This window comes from Chrysemys picta, chromosome 4 (genome assembly GCF_011386835.1).
Source record: "Chrysemys picta bellii isolate R12L10 chromosome 4, ASM1138683v2, whole genome shotgun sequence".
Taxonomy (NCBI): Eukaryota; Metazoa; Chordata; order Testudines; family Emydidae; genus Chrysemys; species Chrysemys picta.
This window is the reverse complement of record NC_088794.1, coordinates 71,094,388-71,116,068: the sequence shown is the minus strand read 5'-3', so window position 1 is coordinate 71,116,068 and position 21,681 is coordinate 71,094,388. Positions and strand designations below refer to the sequence as shown.

The window sequence follows — 21,681 nt, the reverse complement described above, 5'->3', positions numbered from 1 at the left end:
TGTAAGATGTATTTAAAGTATATTATTCTAAACACTGAATATAAGTTTTAGAGTATCAGGATTACTGCTAGTAAATTTAATTTCAAACTAAACAGAGCCAAACATGTTCAGAAATACAGAACTAAGATTATTGATTTAGATTGATATAATGTCAAAGTTTTTAATGGTGAACATGGTGGTACTCAGTGGAATTATTCATGTGAATAAAGTTGCCTGCAAACACCTATATATGCTGAATCAATAAGTAATAAGTAAGGACTCCTATTTTGAGTTTTACTTGTAAAAAAAATTTGACCTATGCTAGTAATGAACTATTGTAAGTTCCTCATATGTTTTTTCCTGATTTTTTTTTGTTGCAGCCTGAAGAAAAATGCCAGTCAGAGGTAAGGAGCAATATGGGTTTTGTAAACATAAACTTTCAATCTAGACACTTTGCATGAGTGTCTTACACCTCTAATTCGGTAGATTACGGTACAATAAACTAATCTTTTAAATACAATATTTAGATTCGCAAGCTACGAAGGGAGTTGGATGCATCCCAGGAGAAGGTGTCAGCTCTAACAACTCAGTTGACTGCTAATGTGAGTACAATTCAGAAAAATCGAGGCTGATAGATAAATTATGTAGTGCACAAATCACCATCCCAGTTTTCCTAATTAGCAAAGAGATCACTAGTCTATAATAATCAATTCAGGTCACATATTTGTGTTAAAAATAAATATATCCATTTTGGGTCAATCTGAAAACAAAAAGCTGTCTATTCTAGTGTTCAACTGATTATTTAAAAAAAAACATTAAATACAGTTATACTGATTTGGCTATTCCTTTTGTATATGTACAGCATGGAGGTACATAGGTTTGGTTAATGCTGAAAGAGATTCTTTGAAGACTCAGTTCTCATCATAAAAGTGGGTCTTTCATTCACATATAGGTGTCAAAGGGGTCATAAGAGACAGATGAGAATTACAGGGGGTGCCCATGAAAAATGGGAAACCTGATTTAAATGCATTATGTTTTCCCATAGCATACAAACCATGCAACAGTGTGGGTTGATGGCAAGGGTAGACAAAACTGACTCACAAAAGGGGCCCTGAGAACCAGTTTATGGCAGGGTCTACGAAGCATAAGGCATCTGATTCAAATCAGAGTGTGCTGTGTTTTCACTTGTTTGCCTTGAGGAATATTCACTACCATGAAATAACTATCTTTGCATGCTGTTTGGAACAAAGGATTGAAAACCAAGGACACATTGGGGTTTTAATCCCCATTGAGTCAACACTGTGTAATCACAGGTGGCTGAAATCCTGGTTAAAAAAAACCCAGAAGCTCACTGGAGAAATAAGTGATTCCAATGTAAATAAGACAAAAATGAATAGTGACCATTTAAAAACCATTCTAGGATTATGGGATGGGTAGATGTGAGAACTCAGTTACCAAAGCGGAAATCGTGGCCATTAGCTCTTGAATGAGTAGTAATAGCAAATATATCAACATGAAGAATGAGTTTGACCTGAGTGATACTATCCTTCACAAAGTGGAAATCAGAACTAGAGCTAATGTATATCAGTGTGTTGGCCATACACACTTGAAAAATACAAAAGGGAAGCCAACTGAATTGTTAACATATAGGTTAAGGAAAGAAAATTAAGGCTACATCTAGTTCTTTGCCACATTCCAGGAGCAAAAAACAAAACAAACCCAAAAATGAAAGTTGTTAACTTTGCCCTGCAGATGCAAAATACCTGACTACATCAAATGATTTCATGCAAACCACCTCATTTGTATCTAATATCTTTTTAAATTCATCTTAATATGTAATGTCTACAGAAAAGTGGGCTTTGCTTTCTTAAATGTAGGCCAATTCTTTTACAGAGTTTTCTTAAGTTTGTTTTTTTGCTGACAGACTATTCTTGAATTACTCCCACTTCTGCTTCTTACAACAAATTATGCAACTGTTCATGTAAGCTGGGCTCCATTTTGCACTCAAGGGGCTGCTCTGCCTACTGATTTGGAAGAGTAACCTCTTCAGACTGTAGAGAAGAAATGTTCTCTCTAGGGCAGCAATTACTTCCCTTCTTTGTCTATATTAAGAGGCCATTCAGCATCCCTGCCGTTATTCCTCCTTCAAGGAGGAGGAACTGCTCTTTCCAGAAACTTCTAGTCTCAAAATAGTTTTGCCTGGTGCTTATGGTGCCATTGTCTGAACAGATTGCCCTCCATGTTGACACTCCATTTGCTTTTTGTAAAATTAGCAACATTTATACTTTCTTTTTTCCATTTCATTTTCTCCAGAGTGAATTCAGCACTGCTGTAATGTGCTAAGGCCCTGACAGCCCTGAGTACTGAAGTCCCTTATTTATCCACAAAACAGGTGCAGCTGAGTCACTGGCAGTACAGCCTTCCCCAGACTGTCCTGACAGTGTGCCCCAGCCTGAACCTGGGGTGAACCACCTTTCTGCAAAAGGTTACTTTATTTCCTGTGGCCACTTTGCTGAGACTACCATCGCGGGTGTTTGTTGTGGTGATAATTTTGTGGAAAGGGCTCGTTTTCACTAAAAAGTGAACCAAGACCCACCAACCTATTTCCTATAGCCCACTGATAGGGTTGCCAGTTTGGGTTGGACATATTCCTGGAGGTTTCATCACATGACATAATCTTTAATTAAAGATTAACATTTAATTCCTGGAGACTCCAGGACAATCCTGGAGGGTTGGCAACCCTACTCACTGAACAATTACTAGATAGTAACAACTTGTGGTCACTTTAAATGGTTTCAAAAGGGCAACTGAAAATGGAAAGGCTCTGTATCTGTTTACTTATCCCTTGATCCATGCAGTCCCATTCACCGTATTTTTTTCACTTTCTCAAAGATTTTAAATGATATTCCTCATTGTTACTGAACAGCATCCCCCCATAACCCAAAAGAAATTATTCAATCCAGTGTTTTTAAAATAAACGTTTTGGTTTTCCAACACATGTAGTGGGTATTTAACTTGTTTTATTTTCAGCCATTTTTCTCACAGTCTCAGCCCTGTTTATTTTCATAGGGTCTGAGGGGCATGTCAGCCACATATATCCTCATGTTATTGTACTATTCATGTTTGTTTTCATTGTGAGTGTGAGAACAGTTATTTGGGATAAATCAGCTATGTGCTGATGAAGTACAAGTCTGGAATGGCTACATGAAAGGTTTTACCATTTTGTATATACATAGATGAGAGTGGACAGATTTAAAATATCTATCTATATATATAGATATATACACACACAATTTGTACTTGCTCAGTGTATGTAATTATTTTTGATCTGAGAATAAAATATCATTAGTTTATTTTGATTATCATCAGTTGTCGTGGCAAAGGGTGGGCAAGTATGTATTCAATATTAAGTATATTAACGGTTTGTCAGGGATATATTCAGGATTAACTTTTTGTGAGAATACACTTATTCTGGAATAAGAGTGATTTATTCCAAATTAGCTTAATCTAGGTAAATTAAGATAATTTGGAATACAGCATTCTTATTCCAGAGTAGGAACATCCACAGATGGAATATATTGGGAATTGTTAATCCACTTTAAATTCACAGCCTGCGTATTCTGGCATGGCACTGGGGAAATGATTCTTCTGTCTCATCAAGTTAATTCTTACTATTCCAATCTCTCTCTTCTGGTCGGAGACTATGTATTAAATGTGATTATTTTTTCTTTGCAGATTGTGAGAATATTTAGTGTCTTATAGATCATGTATTCTGTTGCTACTGCTCACTGGTGTTTTGTTTTTTTAAAGAAAAGGATCAGAGGAAGGCTCAAATCAGAATTTTGGGGCCATTCAGATACAGGTCTAAAATTCCAAACTTCATTACTCTGGCCCCTGTCATTATAATGACCTGAATAAAAAATTTAGATCTGAACACCACCAAATTTCAGGGAAGTTTTAATCATAAACTCAAAAAATAACATATAGTATAGAAGTAGGGTAGGGTAGGGTATGGCAAGAAAGGAGAGATTTAAAAAGAAAATGTCAGGTTATTAAGGGAAATGGGTCCTGAAAAATGGACAATGAGCAAAGTGTTAAGATTTTGAGGATTTTGCTTTCCTTGGGCTAAACACGGCAATTTATTAAAAATAAAAGCCTCCCTCACAGTTCAAAGTTAGAATTAAAACTGATTTAAGATGGAAACTCCATCCTGTGAGACCTAACTCCTGCAATTTATAACGACGTGGATTATGTACCATTGTGAAGACAAGGTAGAAGTGTATAACAGAAATATTTCTCTTTATTTAGCTTCAAGCAATGAGACTGGACAGGTACCTCTCAGAGAATAGGTCTTCAGTGGTTACAGCTGCCAATTCCAGACATCATCTGGACAAAGAGATCAAAACCCTCCTTTCATAATAAACTGGGGTAGATAGGAAGTGAATGTTGAATTTACAAGTTGAAGATATATGGCTGATAACCTTCATGCCTTTCCTAATTTAAAGCAGCTGTAGACTTACTGTTAGCACTTTTCTCCTCCTCGCCCCCGCAGCCCCTATAGTTTAGACTTGTACAACTTTAGAAAATTCGTGTTTTTCTCAATACAGCATATAGTATTGTATTATAATATGTTGCAGTCAACATTATAATATGTTGCAGAGTACTAATGACAAATATTATTATGTATGACTCTAGAGAAGCAGGATTTCCTTTGCTGTTAGAGGCGGTTGGTTATCACACTGATCACCAGTCATTTAAAATATCCTAGATAATTATTTCCTGTGTTGATAGTGCACTGAGTATTCTGTATACATTGTAACAGCACTTGCATTTATGAGTCTATAAAAGTGTCATCTAGACAACTGCAGAAACTCTACAGAAATACAGAACTTCCAATTGCCCACATGTTGGTATCTGTTCAGTCCTCTTCATACTGGCTTATCTCTACTGTCAAACCCTATATTCTCAGTACAAAACCTTAGGGAGATTCACATATTTGCACTGCAGCCATTTAAATTCAGGGACCATAGCACTTCTCTTATCTCAAGGCAAACTGAGCTCCAATATTTTCGTTTTCTTGGTGGATGTGCAAGAAAGTGAGAATATTACAGAATTATTATTTAATTGAAGAGCAACCATTTCCAAGTCAATTTGGCAAATTTACAGCAACTTTAAACATTAGTGGTAAAATGATTTTAGCTACATGAATACCTCTAATGGAAAGTTGAGGAAAACAGTTCAAAGTTCATTCCTTATTTATACAGTGGAGGATTTTGCACTTCTACTTGCTTGCTTTTCGAAGCTGAAAATACGCATTTTGAAGTGATAGTGGATGTCAGTAGTAATGAAGGGGGAAAACAGTTGAACTTCATATGGAAGACCTGAAAATGAGGAAATTTGAAGGATGTTGCATCATTTTCTATTAGCATCAGTTATTTTATTTTCAAGCCTGAACTATATTTTTAATATAATGTTGCATTCCATGGAAATAGGAAAACATGAAGAAAAACTGGTCTGAACATCTGGAATTCCTGGAATGATATTTAGTCAATGGTTCTTCTGGCCCTCCTTTTGATGGCATCTCCATCAGCCTTAAACTTTTCTGAAGAACTCTTTAGCTGAATGCAAAATGTGAGCTCTGCAATTCTCTAGTAAATTGGCAACTCCTTCACACTGGCCTGGCCTCAACCATTATCCTTCTATGCAAAAAAGACATGTTGGACCTAAACTGACTTGCAATATTCTCCCTATTCGGCAGTAGGAAAAGATTCTCAGCCTCTGTTACCAAAATCAAGCTGCAGGCTAGTAAGGTTCAATCTTGTTTTCTTAAGACACTTATATTATGAATACTGCAGATGAATTATTGACTATCCTATCTAAGGAAAGGATAATTATCCAACTCAAGTTTAATATTTGTTTCTAAGCATTTCTGTGAGTTGGTTAATTAGTTACTTAGCAGTGTATTGTTTTTTATTTAACTTTGTAGATTTTCTAGTAAAATATTAATAGAGATCTAAAATATTAAGCTCTGTACAGCTCTGATTTTAATATTCTACATAGTTAGAATGAAGGGTTGGTAAGAAATGGAAAAATCCTGGTAATGGACTTTTGCTTTAGACTATTTGCTTGTAAAATTCCACAGTGCCCTGTTATTTTGCTGAGTGTCTACAAGCCTATCTGGGATAAGAGTTTTTTTTAAACCCCTACACTTTTAGTTTATAAATAGATTAATAAATAATTCATTTGACAAAAGCTCTCACTCTCTCTCTGGTGAGTATTTCTTTTAAGGTAAGATTAACACATCAATGTGTGATAGCGCTTTTGTAGCTTGACTTAAAAGCAGCTGTGAAAAATGCATTTGGAATTTAGTTTTGTCTTAGAAATTGATACTCTAACTACATTTTAACAATTTTTGAAGATAATGGCTGGTCAAACAGAAGCCAGCAGCAGCTATATGTGCAGTCACTAGCTTTTGCCAGCAAACTTAATCATTGCCTTCCCCCTTCAAAAGCATATTATTGTCACAGTTGTATCTGTGCACTTAATATTTATGAGAAACGTGGCATAGAATCATAGAAATGTAGGTCTGCAAGGGACCTTGACAGGTCATCTACCCTGTGCTGAGGCAGGATCATGTATACCTAACGCATCACTGACTGGATTTGTCTAACCTGTTTTTAAAATCCTCCATTGACGAGGATTCCGCTACCTTCCTTGGAAGCCTATTCCAGTATTTAACTAGTTTTAGAGTTAGAAAGTTTTTCCTAATACCTAATGTAAATCTCTCTTGCTGCCGTTTAAGCTCATTATTTCTTGTCCTACCTTCACCATTGCTCTTAATAACAGCCTTTAACATATTTGAAGATTATCAGGTTCCCCCTCAGTCTTCTTCTCTCAGGACTAAAAATATCCAATTTTTTTAACCCTCCCCCCATGTCATGTTTTCTCAATCTTATTTTTGTTGCCCTCCTTTGGACACATACCAGTTTGTCAACATCTTTCTTAAAGTGTAGGGCCCAAAACTAGAAACAGTACTCTAGCTGAGGTCTCACCAGAGCTGAGTAGCATGGGACGATTACCTCCCAATGTGACATTCCCAGGTATATTCTGGATTAATGGACAGCTGTGTCCCCTTAATTCTCCAACCCGGGGTGCCTTTTACACTGCTTTGCTGAGAGAACAACCACTCCTGGCCTTCTCTCTCTCTCTCTCTCTCTCTCTCTCTCTCTCTCTCTCTCTCTCTCTCTCTCTCACACACACACACACACACGCATCTGACGAAGTGGGTATTCACCCCTGAAAGCTTATGCTCCAATACATCTGTTAGTCTTTAAGGTGCTTTTTACACACACACTCACACCCTCCAGCATGTAAATGATTCCTAGCTGAGTTATATGAGTGCTCTGAGCTAACCACTCTTGAATTATATTGCAGAGTGACACCAGCAAATTCCGAGTCCCAGACTTTTCCCTAGAAATGTGTTTTTTGTACTGCCCAGTACCTTCCTGGACAATACGAGCTTATATAAGGTCCGTCACTTCATTAATAGAAAATGATATACACAAAAATTGTTATCTCAAATGAAGCTTCCTAAACATTTCAATCCCAACACACTGGCATAGATAAAACAATAAGACAAGTTTAACAACTACAGAAAGATAGATTTTAAGTGATTACAAGCAATGAAGCATAAAAGTCAGAATTAGTTACAAAGAAATAACTAATATCTAATTTATCAAGCTAAGTGAATTCAAAGCAAAAAGGTTTCTCTCACCATATGCTTATAGCAGTCTGGCTGGATTCCTCCTCTGTCAAGACCCCTCCCCCAGTTCAATCATGCTTTCATTCTCTTTCAAATGTTGTTGATGATGTGAGTAGAGATAAGGGGAGAGAGGTGTTTGCTCATTTTTATATCTTTTTCCTCCACTTTGAGAATCATCTCCCGCTGGGGTTCAGGCAACAGCCAGTCTGTGTACAAGGGAACCCCCAGCTGTTCCATTGCCAAGATGTAAATTTCTTGCTCACACCTTTCTTCCTACCAAAGAATGATCGCTTAATCAGGTGATAGTCCATATGATTATGTTGAGACCTGGCTGAGACATGAGTTTGTCTTTTGTGTCTGGGAAACTGGTTTGAAGTTGTTTCCGCAGACTTGGAACATGTCTTATAGAGTAGAATTTTATAACTCTACATACAATGTTGCCACACATATTTTACCAGGGCAATAATGTTCAGCAGATTTGAGTTTTCAAATGATACCTCGCAATGCATACTTCATACAAATCTATTATAGTTTTGTAAAAAGGATGAACACAAGGGTACACTGTCACATCTGGGTATTGCATATGACCCTCCTGTTAATATACCTCAGAGTGGTATTAGTCTTTTTCTGCAGTACTCTGCTTAGCCAGTTATTCCCCATTGTGTAGTTGTACATTTGATTTTACCTTCCTAAGTGTGATACTTTGAACTTGTCTTTATTGAATTTCATCTCATTTATTTCAGACCAATTCTCCAATTTTTCATGGTCATTTTGAATTCTAATCCTGTGCTCTAAAGTACTAGCAACCCCTCCCATCTTGCTGTCATCTTCACATTTTATATGCAGACTCTTCCACTGCATTATCCAAGTCACTAATGAAAATATTGAGTTGTACCAGACCCAGGACAGATACCTGCAGGACCCTACTAGATACATCCTCCCAATTTGATAGTAAACCATTGATAACAACTCTTTGAATATTTGAATATGGTTTGTCAACCCGTTCTCTTTCTTTATAGTAATTTAATCTAAACCACCTTTCCCTAGTTTGCTTACGAGAATATCATGTCAAAAGCCGTACTAAAATCAAATTATATCATGTTTGCAAACTGTTGCTATATGTGAAACCTGCAAATTTTGGTCATATTTTAAAATCCTGAAACTGAAGTATTTAAAATGTTTTGTGGAGTATTTTTTAATCATTCTACTGGCTGATTTCCCAGCTGATTTTTAATGGCAATTCAGTAAAGGGAAGATGCGACTGTTTCTGATTTTACCTGACATAGAATTCATACATATTGTTTGGGATATTTCATAGAGACGACATTGGTGTGTACATCTTCAGAGCATCATCGTATGCCCTTTAGAGTTCCATCACTGCCGTTATGTATGGTTTTTATATAGCCACTTCTTTATTATTTAATTCTATTGTTTAAATAATAGGGGGGACCTCCATGTCATTGACAGAGCCCTGGAGATTCTTTCCCCCTGCATGTATTCACACCCCTCCTATTCCTCCTATTTTAATCTTTCACTCTCCCTTTTCCACCCGTAAACAAAAATAATTCACCATATCATGGCCACCATGGAGTCTTTATATCTTTTTTGTAAAAGAATTCATGAATAAAGCAAGATGTTGTCATCTAATGGGATAGTGGGGGTCAAGGTTTCTGGGTTCTCTTCCCCACTCTGTCACAAACTTGCTTTGTGGCTTGGAACAAACCATTTAACCTCTTTATGCCTCGGTTTCCTCATCTGAGAAATGTCTATAGTAATACTTAACTACCTGTTTGTAAACTTACTGTTTGTAAAATGCTTTGAGGCTCTCTGGTAAGAGGTGCTTTGGAAGTGCAAAGGTACTGAAAACTATTAGTCTATATAGAGATTGTGGTGGTAGCAATCTGCTTTTGTATTGTTCCTTAATATTCAAAGGACAAAATTTAGTCCTTGAAATGTTCTTTACAAAAAAAATTAAATGATGTTGTCTCACATTTCCAACACTGGGTCTAATGGTTCTTTCCAGCTGAACAAAGCAGCAGAATAAAAGTTGCCCAGTTAGAATGAAATCCAGGCAACTTTAAACTACTATGAAAAATACATAAAATGGACTGGACCTATTATGAGGCTCAGTGTTTTTCAAAGGCATTTTATTCCTAGTTTCTCTAGAACAGTTCTCACTCTGTTATCCTCTATATGGAGGATTGTATTTTCTTTTCAGAATAAATAAAATCTCCAGTCCAGAACAGATTGCAATTATTTGCTGATCTATCTGTACGTTTGTGAGATTCCTGTTCCGTCCACTGATCTCATAGTGAAAAATTGTTGTAGAATATTAATCAGGGAGAACTGTAAAGAATATCTTTACTATAAGCAATATGTCTTTAGGAAACCTAAGTATTGCCATGCCAGATCAGACTAATGATCCTTCTAGCTTAGTATCCTGTCTCCAGCAATGACCAGTATCAACTGCTCCAGAGGAAGAAACACTGCAGTTGGCAATTGTGGGATAATCTGCACCCCAGGAAGGGTTCCTGCTAACCTCCGATAATCAGAGGTTGGTTTATGCCTCAAAGCTCGAGGATTTTCAAAACTGTTACCTTCTGGCATTGCTGACACTCCCACACATAAGTCACTGCTAGAAGTTTTGTTTGTAAATGTTTTTGGCAAGAGTTGTTCCTATTTTGCCAAGCCTACTCTAACCTCTCTACTTCTCTAAGTGGTATCTAGTTAACAAACACTGGAAGATGCCATATAACATTTCTTAAATACTTAAACACATACTTTTATTTGGGGGAGAGAACAGTATTCATTCTACATTGTCATTTAATTTTCAGGCTCACCTTGTGGCAGCGTTTGAGCAGAGCCTTGGAAACATGACTATTAGACTACAGAGTCTGACTATGACAGCAGAACAAAAGGCAAGTTTGAGAAACATTTGTTCAGTATGCGTATGTGTAGATGTACACATCCCAATGGGGAGGAGGATCAAGTGATTTTTAAAAATTAATTCACAGTAGCGATGTTTTTATCAAACCTGTCTTACAAACTCGGTAAGTTGCCCTGTTCTGTTCATTTCCTTGGAAGCATCTGGAACTGGCCACTGTCCAAAGACAGGATACTGGGCTAGATGGACATTGGTCTGACCCAGTATGGCCATTCTTACGGTCTTTTGAAAGAGGATAATCATTTTATTTGTATTTTAAAATAAAACTGTGCTTGTGATTGGTGGGACACAGCACAAGAATGGGAATTTGGATCTTTCCTAAGTTCTATTTCCATTTCTGACATTGTGACTTCCTTTGTAGCTTTGGGCAAATCACATAACCTTTCTGCCTCGGTTTCCGCACCTGTAAAATTGCTTGCTTACCTCATGGGGTGTTGTGAGGACTGATTAGATAATGACTGTAAGTTGCTTGGAACAAAAGAAGCGCTAATTATTGCTTTTTTGTACAGTTTATCTTCTTCCCAACACATACATGCATATATCCAGTAAAAACACTATTAGAAATTACTGCGCTATGTACAGTCACCAATTTTTAGTGCTACTCTAATGCACAATAATTTCTCCACATTGTGGAATGACACCATCTGAGCCCTTAGAAAGTAATGCTTTCAAGTTCCAGTCAATCGTACAATATACACCAAGCCTCAGCACATTTCTTATGCACTCCCAGACCATTCACCAAGCACCTAAACCAAGACTGAAAGGAGGCTGCCTGGGAATACTTGCATGGAATCGAAATGTATAGACATCTCATTGGTTTCTTTTTCATTTCAGGATTCAGAACTGAATGAGTTAAGGAGAACCATTGAACTCCTGAAAAAGCAGAATGCTGCTGCCCAAGCTGCCATTAATGGAGTAATTAACACACCTGAGCTCACCTGCAAAGGTAAAGAGACAAACTCTACTTTTAACAGCAGTGTAGCACTCCTGAGACATTAGTCCTCTTGGTAATATCTGATGCAATTTACCTTGCCAGAGACTGGCTTTGTATATATCATCAACTGTATTTGCTCCTGATTCGATGTAACATGGAGATGTATACATTTGTATCTCAGTAGAGCCCTATGATTTTCATTGGTCCCTTCTATTTAAATAAACTGTTATCAGACTCTCCTGTGCTGTCTAATAAGCAGTTTAACAAAACTTTGCTATCTGCAGTTGCTATGTGGCTCAAATTCACTGTAAGCATTTCATAATTCTCATCTCTGCACAGCAGCACAATAAAGGAACAGAATCCCCCTTCTGAGAGTTGCAGATACTGTGAAATCTCTAAGTAATTACCTGATTGTTGTTTTTTTTTATGTTTTTTTTTCCAGTGCAAAGCAAGGGCCTGATCCTGCAAAGTTTCCCTCACATTACTTGTCTCACTGACTTAAATTGGGACTATTTGCATGAGGAAAGGTTTGCAGGCTCATATGTGAAATATTAATTGCACCATGAGAAACAAGGAATATTGCTGTGAACTATGCAATGCATCATTTTGTGCAAGTGATTCTAAATGCGCTTAATTCCTGAAACATTTTTGTCGGGATAAGTGACCAGTGGAGATACTGAAATGTCTCCAGTAAATTTGACTATGTTGCTGTTAACATTCAGGTACTGGGACTGCCCAACCTGCTGACCTGCGAATCAGAAGGCAACACTCTTCAGATAGTGTCTCTAGTATTAACAGTGCTACTAGTCACTCCAGCGTGGGAAGCAACATCGAGAGTGATTCAAAGAAAAAGAAGAGGAAGAACTGGGTGAGTGTACTTCAGGAGATTGTGTGAAATGAATATAAAATTGTCCTATGAACATCCAGGTTAAAATTCACCCTTGTGCATCAGGTCAGCACAAGGACTATGCACCACTTAACTCAACCCTAAGCCCTATTTTGAAGACATACGTGAATCTTAAGTGATGCCTATGCTTGTGCTGGCTCTCGGCATGGAAAAGAATGGTATCTTCACTAGCCAAAAAGCCAGTCATAAAACCTGTAGTTGTTGTATCTTTCAAAGACTAGTCCTGGCTAAGAGACATACATAGTCTAGTCTATTAGTGTAAAACATTAGAGAAAACTCCAAGTACATACATTAAATGAAACAAATTCACAATGAAGGAAGATTAAGCCTCTTAGCTCATATTGCCTTCCTCTTCTGAGTGCATTCATTCCATTTTAACTTGGGCTGTGTTCTGAATGCTACCATGAAATTTTTAAATCAAATAAATCAGTTTTTCAAGTTTTCTTGTGATAGAAGTTTCTTCCAAAAGGTTTCAAAATAATCATCTTTCACTTTCCACTTCTCTTTCTTTGCTCATCATGTGTTCTATACAAGGTACCATGCACTGGAGGAAAGGTACACAGTATTAAACTCCATTTTTAATTAGACCATTGCTGCTGTAGTAACATTAGCTTTGTTTTTGTTTGGACTAAAATACTTAGTTCTCGTAATGTAGTCAATAAAGCAGTCCACACCCTCCTTCCCACTCAACGTAAATGTTCCTGGATCCTTAGCACACTGAAATTATAAATATGCTGCTACACAATGTTATAGTTTGCTCTTGTGAACGTTTATTCTGAAATTATCATACCTGTTATGGTTATGTATGAAACTCCCTTTGTACCATGAGACTGCAACATTTTACTTGAACAGAATCTCATTTTAAAGTATCTTTTCTATCTCAATGGTTTCACTTCCATATTTTAATCATAACACTTTCTCTCCCCTCCCCCCATTGTCCAAAACCTTGGGTTCAATGAAAACAGTGGCTTCTCCAAATCCTCACAGGGTGTCTTGTGTGTTACTTGTTGGGGCACTGTGCTGGCAAGGTGGACTTTATTTCTCTCCTCCTTGTAAACAGTTAATGAGTCTTTTTCACATCCGCTATATGATCAGTAATCCCTCAGTCATGATCAATACCTCATCATATCTTTTCAGTCCTACTTTATTAGTTATTTTATGTTTCCATGGTCTAGAAGATTTCATCCTAGCACCAAGCTACATATCTCATTTGTCATTCAACTACTCTTAGTGTGGGTTAGGGGACATTTATTTATAGTGTAAAAGATGAATATATAGGGTCTTAGTGAAGTTGTGGTAAACAGAGGAATAGTGTCTGGATTTCATCAAAGGAGCACATTATAGCAGAATGAAGAATGGATATAAAATTAATTCTTTATTTATAAACTGGACATAAGTTGCACCCAGTGAATGTAGAATGCTTATTTCACAAATATTTGTGAGGGCTTTTCTAAACTCAGAATGTCTAATTACATAGTGAAACATTACCTTCAGGCTAAAATAAAGGTACTTCAGAGACATATTGCCACTGAAAACTTAGTGCAATTAAAAAAAATCTTATTCACCTATAAAACATGTGAGTTACACTTTTGTAATGAACTGAGATCTCAGTGACCCACCAGTTTAGCCATAATCATGCTTGATTTTTCAGTTGTTTTGTAAATCGGATTCCCATTCAAAGGACTTACTAGTTGCGGATAGGTAGAGAAGCTGAATATTTTAATCTGATGAAATATTTATCCCTTGAAGGAAGACATAATACCGGTGCCTCACCAACTCAGTTAAGAGATTATTAGCCAAGGAGAAAATAAAATTTAGGCAGTATCGAGATTCAGATCTGTGTGCCATCCCCCATGTGATGTGAAATGACCATGTGTTCGAATTTTTAGAGAATATAGTTCCATGTACTCTGATTCCTGTTTAAAATTATTTCTGGTGTGTTTGTTGTTTATTGGTCATGTTTGTCTGAGATCCAAAGCTTTCCCCGTCACTGGCTTTCTCTGTTAAAACTTGTCTTTTTTCCTTCCCCCTTCCCTTTTGCTTGCGCTTCCTCTGGCAGGTCAATGAGGTAAGGAAGACCTACTTTAAACTATAAAATACAAAGCTAACCCATCCATTTACATGACTAACCCTATCAGCATCAGTAACCTTGTCTGAGCCATGTTGCTTTATAACTGCAAGTTGCAATAACATTGTTACAAAGTTTCTTGTGCTGAATGGAATTCAGTATTTGTTGTGAGGGAGACACTCTAAAAACAGGAGGCATCAACATCTAGCCCTTTCAAGAGCTTATTCTAGATTCCCTTATTAATCTTATAAAATGGCTAAGATTAATGTGAAGTATTTGTTGCCATTTTGTTGGAAAGATTTGCATGCTAGAGTTTTTACTTTGTGGCTTAATTTATTGCTTAGATGCATTCTTTATGATGTCTCTACTGTTATGGTTTTGTTGTTTCAGTTACGCAGCTCCTTCAAGCAAGCATTTGGTAAAAAGAAATCCCCCAAGTCAGCATCTTCTCATTCAGATATTGAGGAGATGACTGATTCGTCATTACCTTCATCACCAAAGCTACCACACAATGGCTCAACTGTTTCTACCCCGTTGCTCAGAGCTTCTCATTCCAATTCTCTGTAAGTGTCGTTTTTATTTTTAAAAATTTCTTAAAATGAGTGGTTTGGAAATGCAACAGTAGGAAATGTACTGTAAGAAGCAGTCCTGCATTGACAGAGAAATAGGACTGGATGAGCTAATGGAATGAGGAGTGTCATATATTATTTAGTGATATTACCCCAAGATGAGATTGGAGCCCCATTTTGCCATACATATATACACATACATTCACACAGTTCTGGGTGAAATTCTGAACTCAGTGTTTTCCCACTGACTTCTCTGAAGCCAGGATTTCACCTAATGTCTGCCCCGAAGATTTCACAATCTAAGTAGATAAGGTAAACCAAAGGTGAAAGAAAGGAAGTGGTAGTAGTATTATCCCTATTTTACAGCAGGAGTACAGAGAGATTAGATGACTTGCCAGGGGAGTCACAGGAAGTCTGTGGCAGAGCTGGGAACATATATCCTGAGTCCCAATCCAGCATCTTAACCATAATACTCTATGAAGCCAAAAGACATCAACTCTCTTCTATAGAGCAATTCAATATTTTCACCGTGTAAGGGAAGTAATTGCAACCAAAGTGATCTTGGACTGCAGAACTAATTGAAACTTCTCCTCGTGCTATCAGCTGTTCCAACACAGGTTGGCATCTGGAATTTCATATTTTCTGTTAAGTAAAGACAACACACATTGCTATAAGCTTCAGAGAAGAGTTTAATTTCAAAGTGGTTGAACTAGTTCAAGTAACGATAAGAATTGTTTCAAACATTTATGCCAAAAGCCCAATTCTCCACTCTGTCATTTGACTCGCTACAGGACCTTGAGCAAACCACATAATCTCTCTCTGCTTCAGTTTGACAATTTGTAAAATGAGGTTAATGGTCCCTCCTTCAGAGAGGTGTTTTGAGAATAAATTAATGTTTATAAAGTGCTGAGAGAACCTTGTAAAGCTGTTTTATAATTACAGTGCATCACTAACTTCTTCACTTTGATTTGGATCAGTAGAAATAGAGATACCACCTAGCTGAAATCAGGAAGCATTGAAAATATTGTAAAAGATCCTGTCTCATGAGACTTCCAGATTGATTTCAGATCAAATACATTTGAATAGTATCCAAACTTGAAGTTTCCCATCATTTGTTTCCATGTAAGGAGGTATGATTCAAGAGAACAATGGCAATAAGATGTTGCTAGCACGAAATAATCCCCCCCACCACATTTAAAGGTCACGGTTCTTCTACCTCTTAATTGCATCATCATCATCACTTTCAAGCAACCTCAGCCCATAATACTATAGAATAGGCAAAGCTTAAAGCCAGCTTTTAATGTTGAAATTTATCATATCTTTTTTTGATTATATCTGTCAATCAAAATACGCTGTGAATATGGCTAGTCTTGACAAGTATCTGGAGAGCCAATGGGCTAGAGATGAATTGAGAAAAGGTCAAATACTTCATCTGTGGGGAGGGCACCAGTATGAGTGAGGTGTACATGTTTTGGTTTATTTGTTTTCTGATGGGAGGGAAACCTTTGCTCATTACTTAGGAATTTAGGCAGAGACATTTTAAACTGAAACCTCCCTGAAAGCATACAGGTCTGGTGGTGATCTTCCTATGTACAAACTCGTGCACCTGAACATCAGCTTCAATCTGCTTAATCGCTTTGCATTGAGTAAAAGGCTCAGGCAGAGTGAAAGAGAAGGGCTAGCAGAGTGAAGAGGCAGCATGGCAATCTTCCAGAAAATGTATGTGCGGAAAGGCTGTTCACCCAGTGTCTTGGGGGAGAACAACAAAAATGCCATCAAAATAAACTTTTACGCGTGAGTGGTTTAAAGCGAGCAGGAATTTATCATGTCTGAATAGGTGTAGGGTTCCGAAGCCCTCCAGAATCATTCAGGGAAGCCCAGCTGTGCACACCTGTTGAGCTTTAAATCTTTCTGTAAACTCATCAATCTCCAAGTGACTGCTGCTACTCTCTGTACTTCCTTAATTTATTTGGATTTTTTGCATTTAAAAGATTTCCTGCATGACGACTACTTTGAAATAAATACTAATGTTATCCAAGGATCGGTAATGGCCAGAATTTAGTTTCATGTGCTAATCTTATTACCCTCAAAGAATAATTCCTGTGCTGGTAGAGACAGTTTCTGATGTTTGAGTCATAGGTTCATAGAGTCATAGATCCCAAGACCAGAAGGGACCATTAGATCATCTAGTCTGACCTCCTGTATAACACAGGCCATAGAACTTGCCCAAAATAATTGCTAGCACATCTCTTTAAAAAAAAAATTATCTTGAATTTAAAATTGTCGGTGATGCAGAATCCACCATGACACTTGGTAAATTGTTCCAGTGGTTAATTACTTTCACTGCTAAAAATGTTTTTTCAGTCTGAATTTGTCTAGCTTTCACTTCCGGCCATTGGGTTGTTTATAGGGTGACCAGATCACAGGGATGAAATATCGGGACGCGGGGGGCCCGAGCAAAAAAAAATGGCGGCAGAGCAAAAAAAAAAAAAAAAAAAGCAGTTTCGCAGGGGCAGGGGGCATTAGCAGGCCCCAGCCATGCCGGCCGCACGCGCTGCCCACCCCAGGGCAAAAGGTGGCCCTGATGCAGAGGGGGCTGGGGATAAAGAGGGCATCGGGGGGGGGGACTGAGAAGAAGTGCTGGGAAACAAAGAAGTCCGGGTGGGCGAGGGTGTATGGCTCCAGTGGGGACCCGGGCAGGGCACAGGCTGGATGGGTGCAAGGAGGCAGAGCCCTGTAGCGGGACCGGGCAGGCACAAAGCTGTCTCTCCCATGGAAGTGGCTGCAGGAGCCCCCGAGCCCGGGGCTGGCCGTGGGGCAGCGGCGGTGCATGTGAGCCGGGGACCCCGGGGGCGGCGCGGCGCAGGCGTGAAGGGAGCCGGGGCTGGCACAGCCGAGCCACAGCGGCGGCCGGTCTCCCGAGGGGCTCCCCGGGGCTCCAGGCTGGGCAATGGGCGGGAGCCAGGGCTTTTCCCGGCCCCGCAGAGCCTCCCGCCCCCCAGCCCGCCGTGGGCACATGTGGCGCGTCCTGCCGCCGGCAGGGAGCCCCATGCCTCTCCCGCTCGGCTGCGCTCCAGTGGCTCCTTCCCGGCAGGGCGAGCCACTGGAGCACAGCCGAGCAGGAGAGGCGCGGGGCTCCCTGGCAGCGGCGGGGAAGTTTATGGGTTATGGGGACCCCGGCTGGTCCCTCGCCCCTGTCCGCTGGCCGCCCCGCCTGGGACAAGTCTCGTCCCCGCAGCCCCTCTCTGCCGCGTGTCTCCAGCGGCCCACGCCCCCGGTCCGCGCTGCCCACCCAGGCAAGAGCCAGCCCCGGCTGCTGCCTGCATGCAGCCCGGGCCATGCCCAGCTAGCCCCCGGCAGCCGCGGCAACTTTCCCTTCCCCTCCCACGCTCCTGGTAGATGCCCGACCCTCCTCCCTCCATCCCCCCTCCACACATCCCTCCTCCTAACCTCCTCCCTCCATGGAGGGATCCAATGGGGGAAGGAGGGGGCAGAATCGGGGGGGGGGGCATGAGCGCCGGAGCGGAGGGCAAAATTGCTTTTTTGTCCAGTGTCCCGACCGAACTTCGGGACAAAGAAGGAAATATCGGGACAGTCCCGATAAAATCGGGACGTCTGGTCACCCTAGTTGTTTATACCTTTCTCTGCTAGACTGAAGGGTCCATTATTAAATATTTGTTTCCTGTATAGATACTTATAAACTGTAATCAAGTCATCCCCGTTAACCTCTTTGTTAAGCTAAATAGATTGAGCTTTTTGAGTCTATCACTATAAGGCATGTTTTCTAATCCTTGAATCATTCTTGTGAACCCTCTCCAGTTTATCAGTATAAAGGTCAGCAGATACTGGGCTGGGTGGGCCCATGGGTCTGATCAGGGGAAGCTGGGGGAGGGAATTTAATCCCTCGGTACCTCCAGTGGAGAATGACTCAGGACAACAGGTTCACTCCAAAAAAGAAGTGGGGGGGCAGCATTTAAAATATATGGGGAACGCCTCCAAACCTAAGTGGATTTTTTTCAAATCAGTACTTGGTAATTACATGAGAAATGGTAAAAACTGAAATTTGATATCAGTGTTCAGTGATTAAAAAGAAAAGGGTACGAATATGAGATCCATTGTCACAAATTAGAGGAAGGTAGAAAAGGTTGAGGGATTTTATAGCCATAGTTGACACATATAAAAAGGTAAAATTTGAGTGTATTTTATATCCGTATATGATAATTAGAGAGAAAATTAGCAAAATTTGCAAGGATTTTATATTCATCAGTATTCAAGAATTGGAGAAAAGGGCGTTTTAATGTTAATATCAGATAATTAGGTGAGAAAATCTCAAGGAATAACAAATCAGACATAGATAACCAGAGAGACAATGGGGCAAAATTTTGCAGGAATTTTATATCAGTATTTTAGAATTGAGGAGAAAGTGGGGCAAAAACTTCTATGTAGAACTTTATCTATGTCCTCATTGGTGCTGTAAGCGGCAACTGATTTTTCTCCATCAAGCACATCTTGCTGAATCAGAGAAAATTGTTTTTGCTTTATTAATGAAATACTCTGAAACAGCATTTGGAAGCAATGCTCCCAAACTCTCTGGTTAACTGACTGTTTTACAACCTTTCCCAGTATTTCTGAATGTACTGACAGTGAAGCTGAAACAGTCATGCAGTTACGCAACGAGCTAAGAGACAAAGAGATGAAGCTGACTGATATTCGTCTGGAGGCCCTTAGCTCTGCCCACCAGCTAGACCAGCTTCGGGAGGCCATGAACAGGATGCAGGTAGGAATGGAATAAAAACCAAAAAAAAAAAAAAATTTGCTTTTATCTGTTAAGGACTGAACAGTCCACCACAACATAATTTCAGAGGATGTGTAAAATCAAGGTCCACTGAGGCCTCATGGCCATTGAAGGTCCCTCAGCTCTTCTCACCAATGTAGACATGGTAACCCACACCTCTGGTATTACGCTTTCAATCTTACAAGCTACTTGTTTAAAGAAATCACTTAATCCACCACCAGTGGTCATTTAGCCAGTTGCCATGCTCTACCCAGGGGTGACTGCATGTCAATGGGAAGTGATGTGTAGTGTGCCTTGGGAAACTTTTATCAGAATGTAAAGGATTTTCATTAGATGAACTTGCAAAAGCCTTACACTTAACGGCATTTCTCTTTCAGTCCGTATGTAACACAATAATGTTTGAATGCTGCATCCAATCAATTCAGACATTTCAGGGAATATTCTAGGCATCAGTGGCCAGAATGCTGTTGATTTGGGGGAACATTGAAAATTCAAAAGGAGGAGATGAGGGACAGTATTTCTGAGTTGAGTATGAGGCCTTTGCAAGCTTGGCCAACTAGGGTGTTACCTCTAGGGAGAAATGGTCGGTACAAGGGGAAATGGGAACATGTACACAACCCTGACATGGTGAGGAGGATGTGGGACCCCTGGAAATGGAGGGAGGAGTAGGGGGAGGACTCCTAGAACTGGAGGGCACACAGCCCCGGTATAGGGGAGATTGGGGAACCCTGAAATCGGAGATTGGAAATGGGAGACACACAGAATCCCTGGTCTGGGAGAGACTGTGGGATCCTGGTATGGTAGAGGGGTGAATGCACACAAAGCCTCCAGCATGTGGGAGAATGTCAATAGAGCGAAAGGGGATACAAGAACCTCTGGCAGGAAGGGGAGATTGAAGAACCATGGTACAGGTGTAAGGGGGAATTGGGACACACGCTGAGCCTCTGCCTTGAAAAGAGAGAATGGGGAACCCAGAAAGGAGAGGAGGGGAAGTGGAGCGGTGCACATAACCCCTGGCAGGGAGAGAGATTTCAGGGAATCCCAGGAATATTTCTCCCAGGGATAGGAGGATGGCACACAAGGAGCTTGTGGGATGGAATGGAGGAACACAAGGAGCCCCTGATGTGTGCGTGTGTGTACACTTGGCCTACGGTCACTACAAAGTGCATGCCCCTTAGACTTCTTAGTATACAGGTTTTTCAAAGGGATTTTGAAAAGTGCATCTTATTAAACATCTGGGGTTTATTCTTTAGATACTTTAGTTAGTTTCTTGAAATGTATACTTGCAGCCACTCATAAATGAATTGAGGTAACATGTGCCTCTTGTCTGCTGACTTTTCTTTTCAAGAGCGAGATTGAGAAGTTAAAAGCAGAAAATGACCGGTTGAAGTCTGAAAACCATGGCAGCTGTAGCAGGGCTCAGTCTCAGGTTTCCATTTCATCCTCGCCAAGACAGTCCATGGGTCTCTCTCAGCACAGCCTGAACCTCACAGAGTCTACCAGCCTCGGTGAGCATACTGTGAAAGGCAATGGGCAAGTTTTATCCTGTAGTTGGAATGTTCACTTTAGTTAGCCATGAGAAACAAAAGAATAAGGTTTATTAATGGCTCTGGTGTGGATATGTGTCAGCCACTGGGATAAACCCTTCTATTAGAACGTTGTCATATTCTGCTACACCCTAAAACCTAGCTTTCCAATTATGACCTCAGCTACACAGAATCAT

At 39.7% G+C, this 21,681-nt stretch overlaps 1 protein-coding gene across 21 annotated transcripts in view; it reads left to right on the top strand.

Moving 5' to 3' along the window:
• The window catches only part of NAV2 (neuron navigator 2), a 664,394-nt gene that overhangs the window by 625,833 nt on the left and 16,880 nt on the right, over positions 1-21,681 (top strand). For all 21 annotated transcript variants that reach the window (XR_010600575.1, XM_065592583.1, XM_065592584.1 and 18 more), the window contains 8 exons: positions 360-383; positions 507-581; positions 10,576-10,659; positions 11,520-11,631; positions 12,342-12,487; positions 14,985-15,157; positions 19,787-19,940; positions 21,307-21,466. Coding sequence is in view for 20 of the 21 variants with exons in the window: in XM_065592583.1 (XP_065448655.1) it covers positions 360-383; positions 507-581; positions 10,576-10,659; positions 11,520-11,631; positions 12,342-12,487; positions 14,985-15,157; positions 19,787-19,940; positions 21,307-21,466 (928 nt within the window). In the remaining variant the exon portion in view is untranslated. The remainder of the gene's footprint in view (positions 1-359; positions 384-506; positions 582-10,575; positions 10,660-11,519; positions 11,632-12,341; positions 12,488-14,984; positions 15,158-19,786; positions 19,941-21,306; positions 21,467-21,681) is intronic.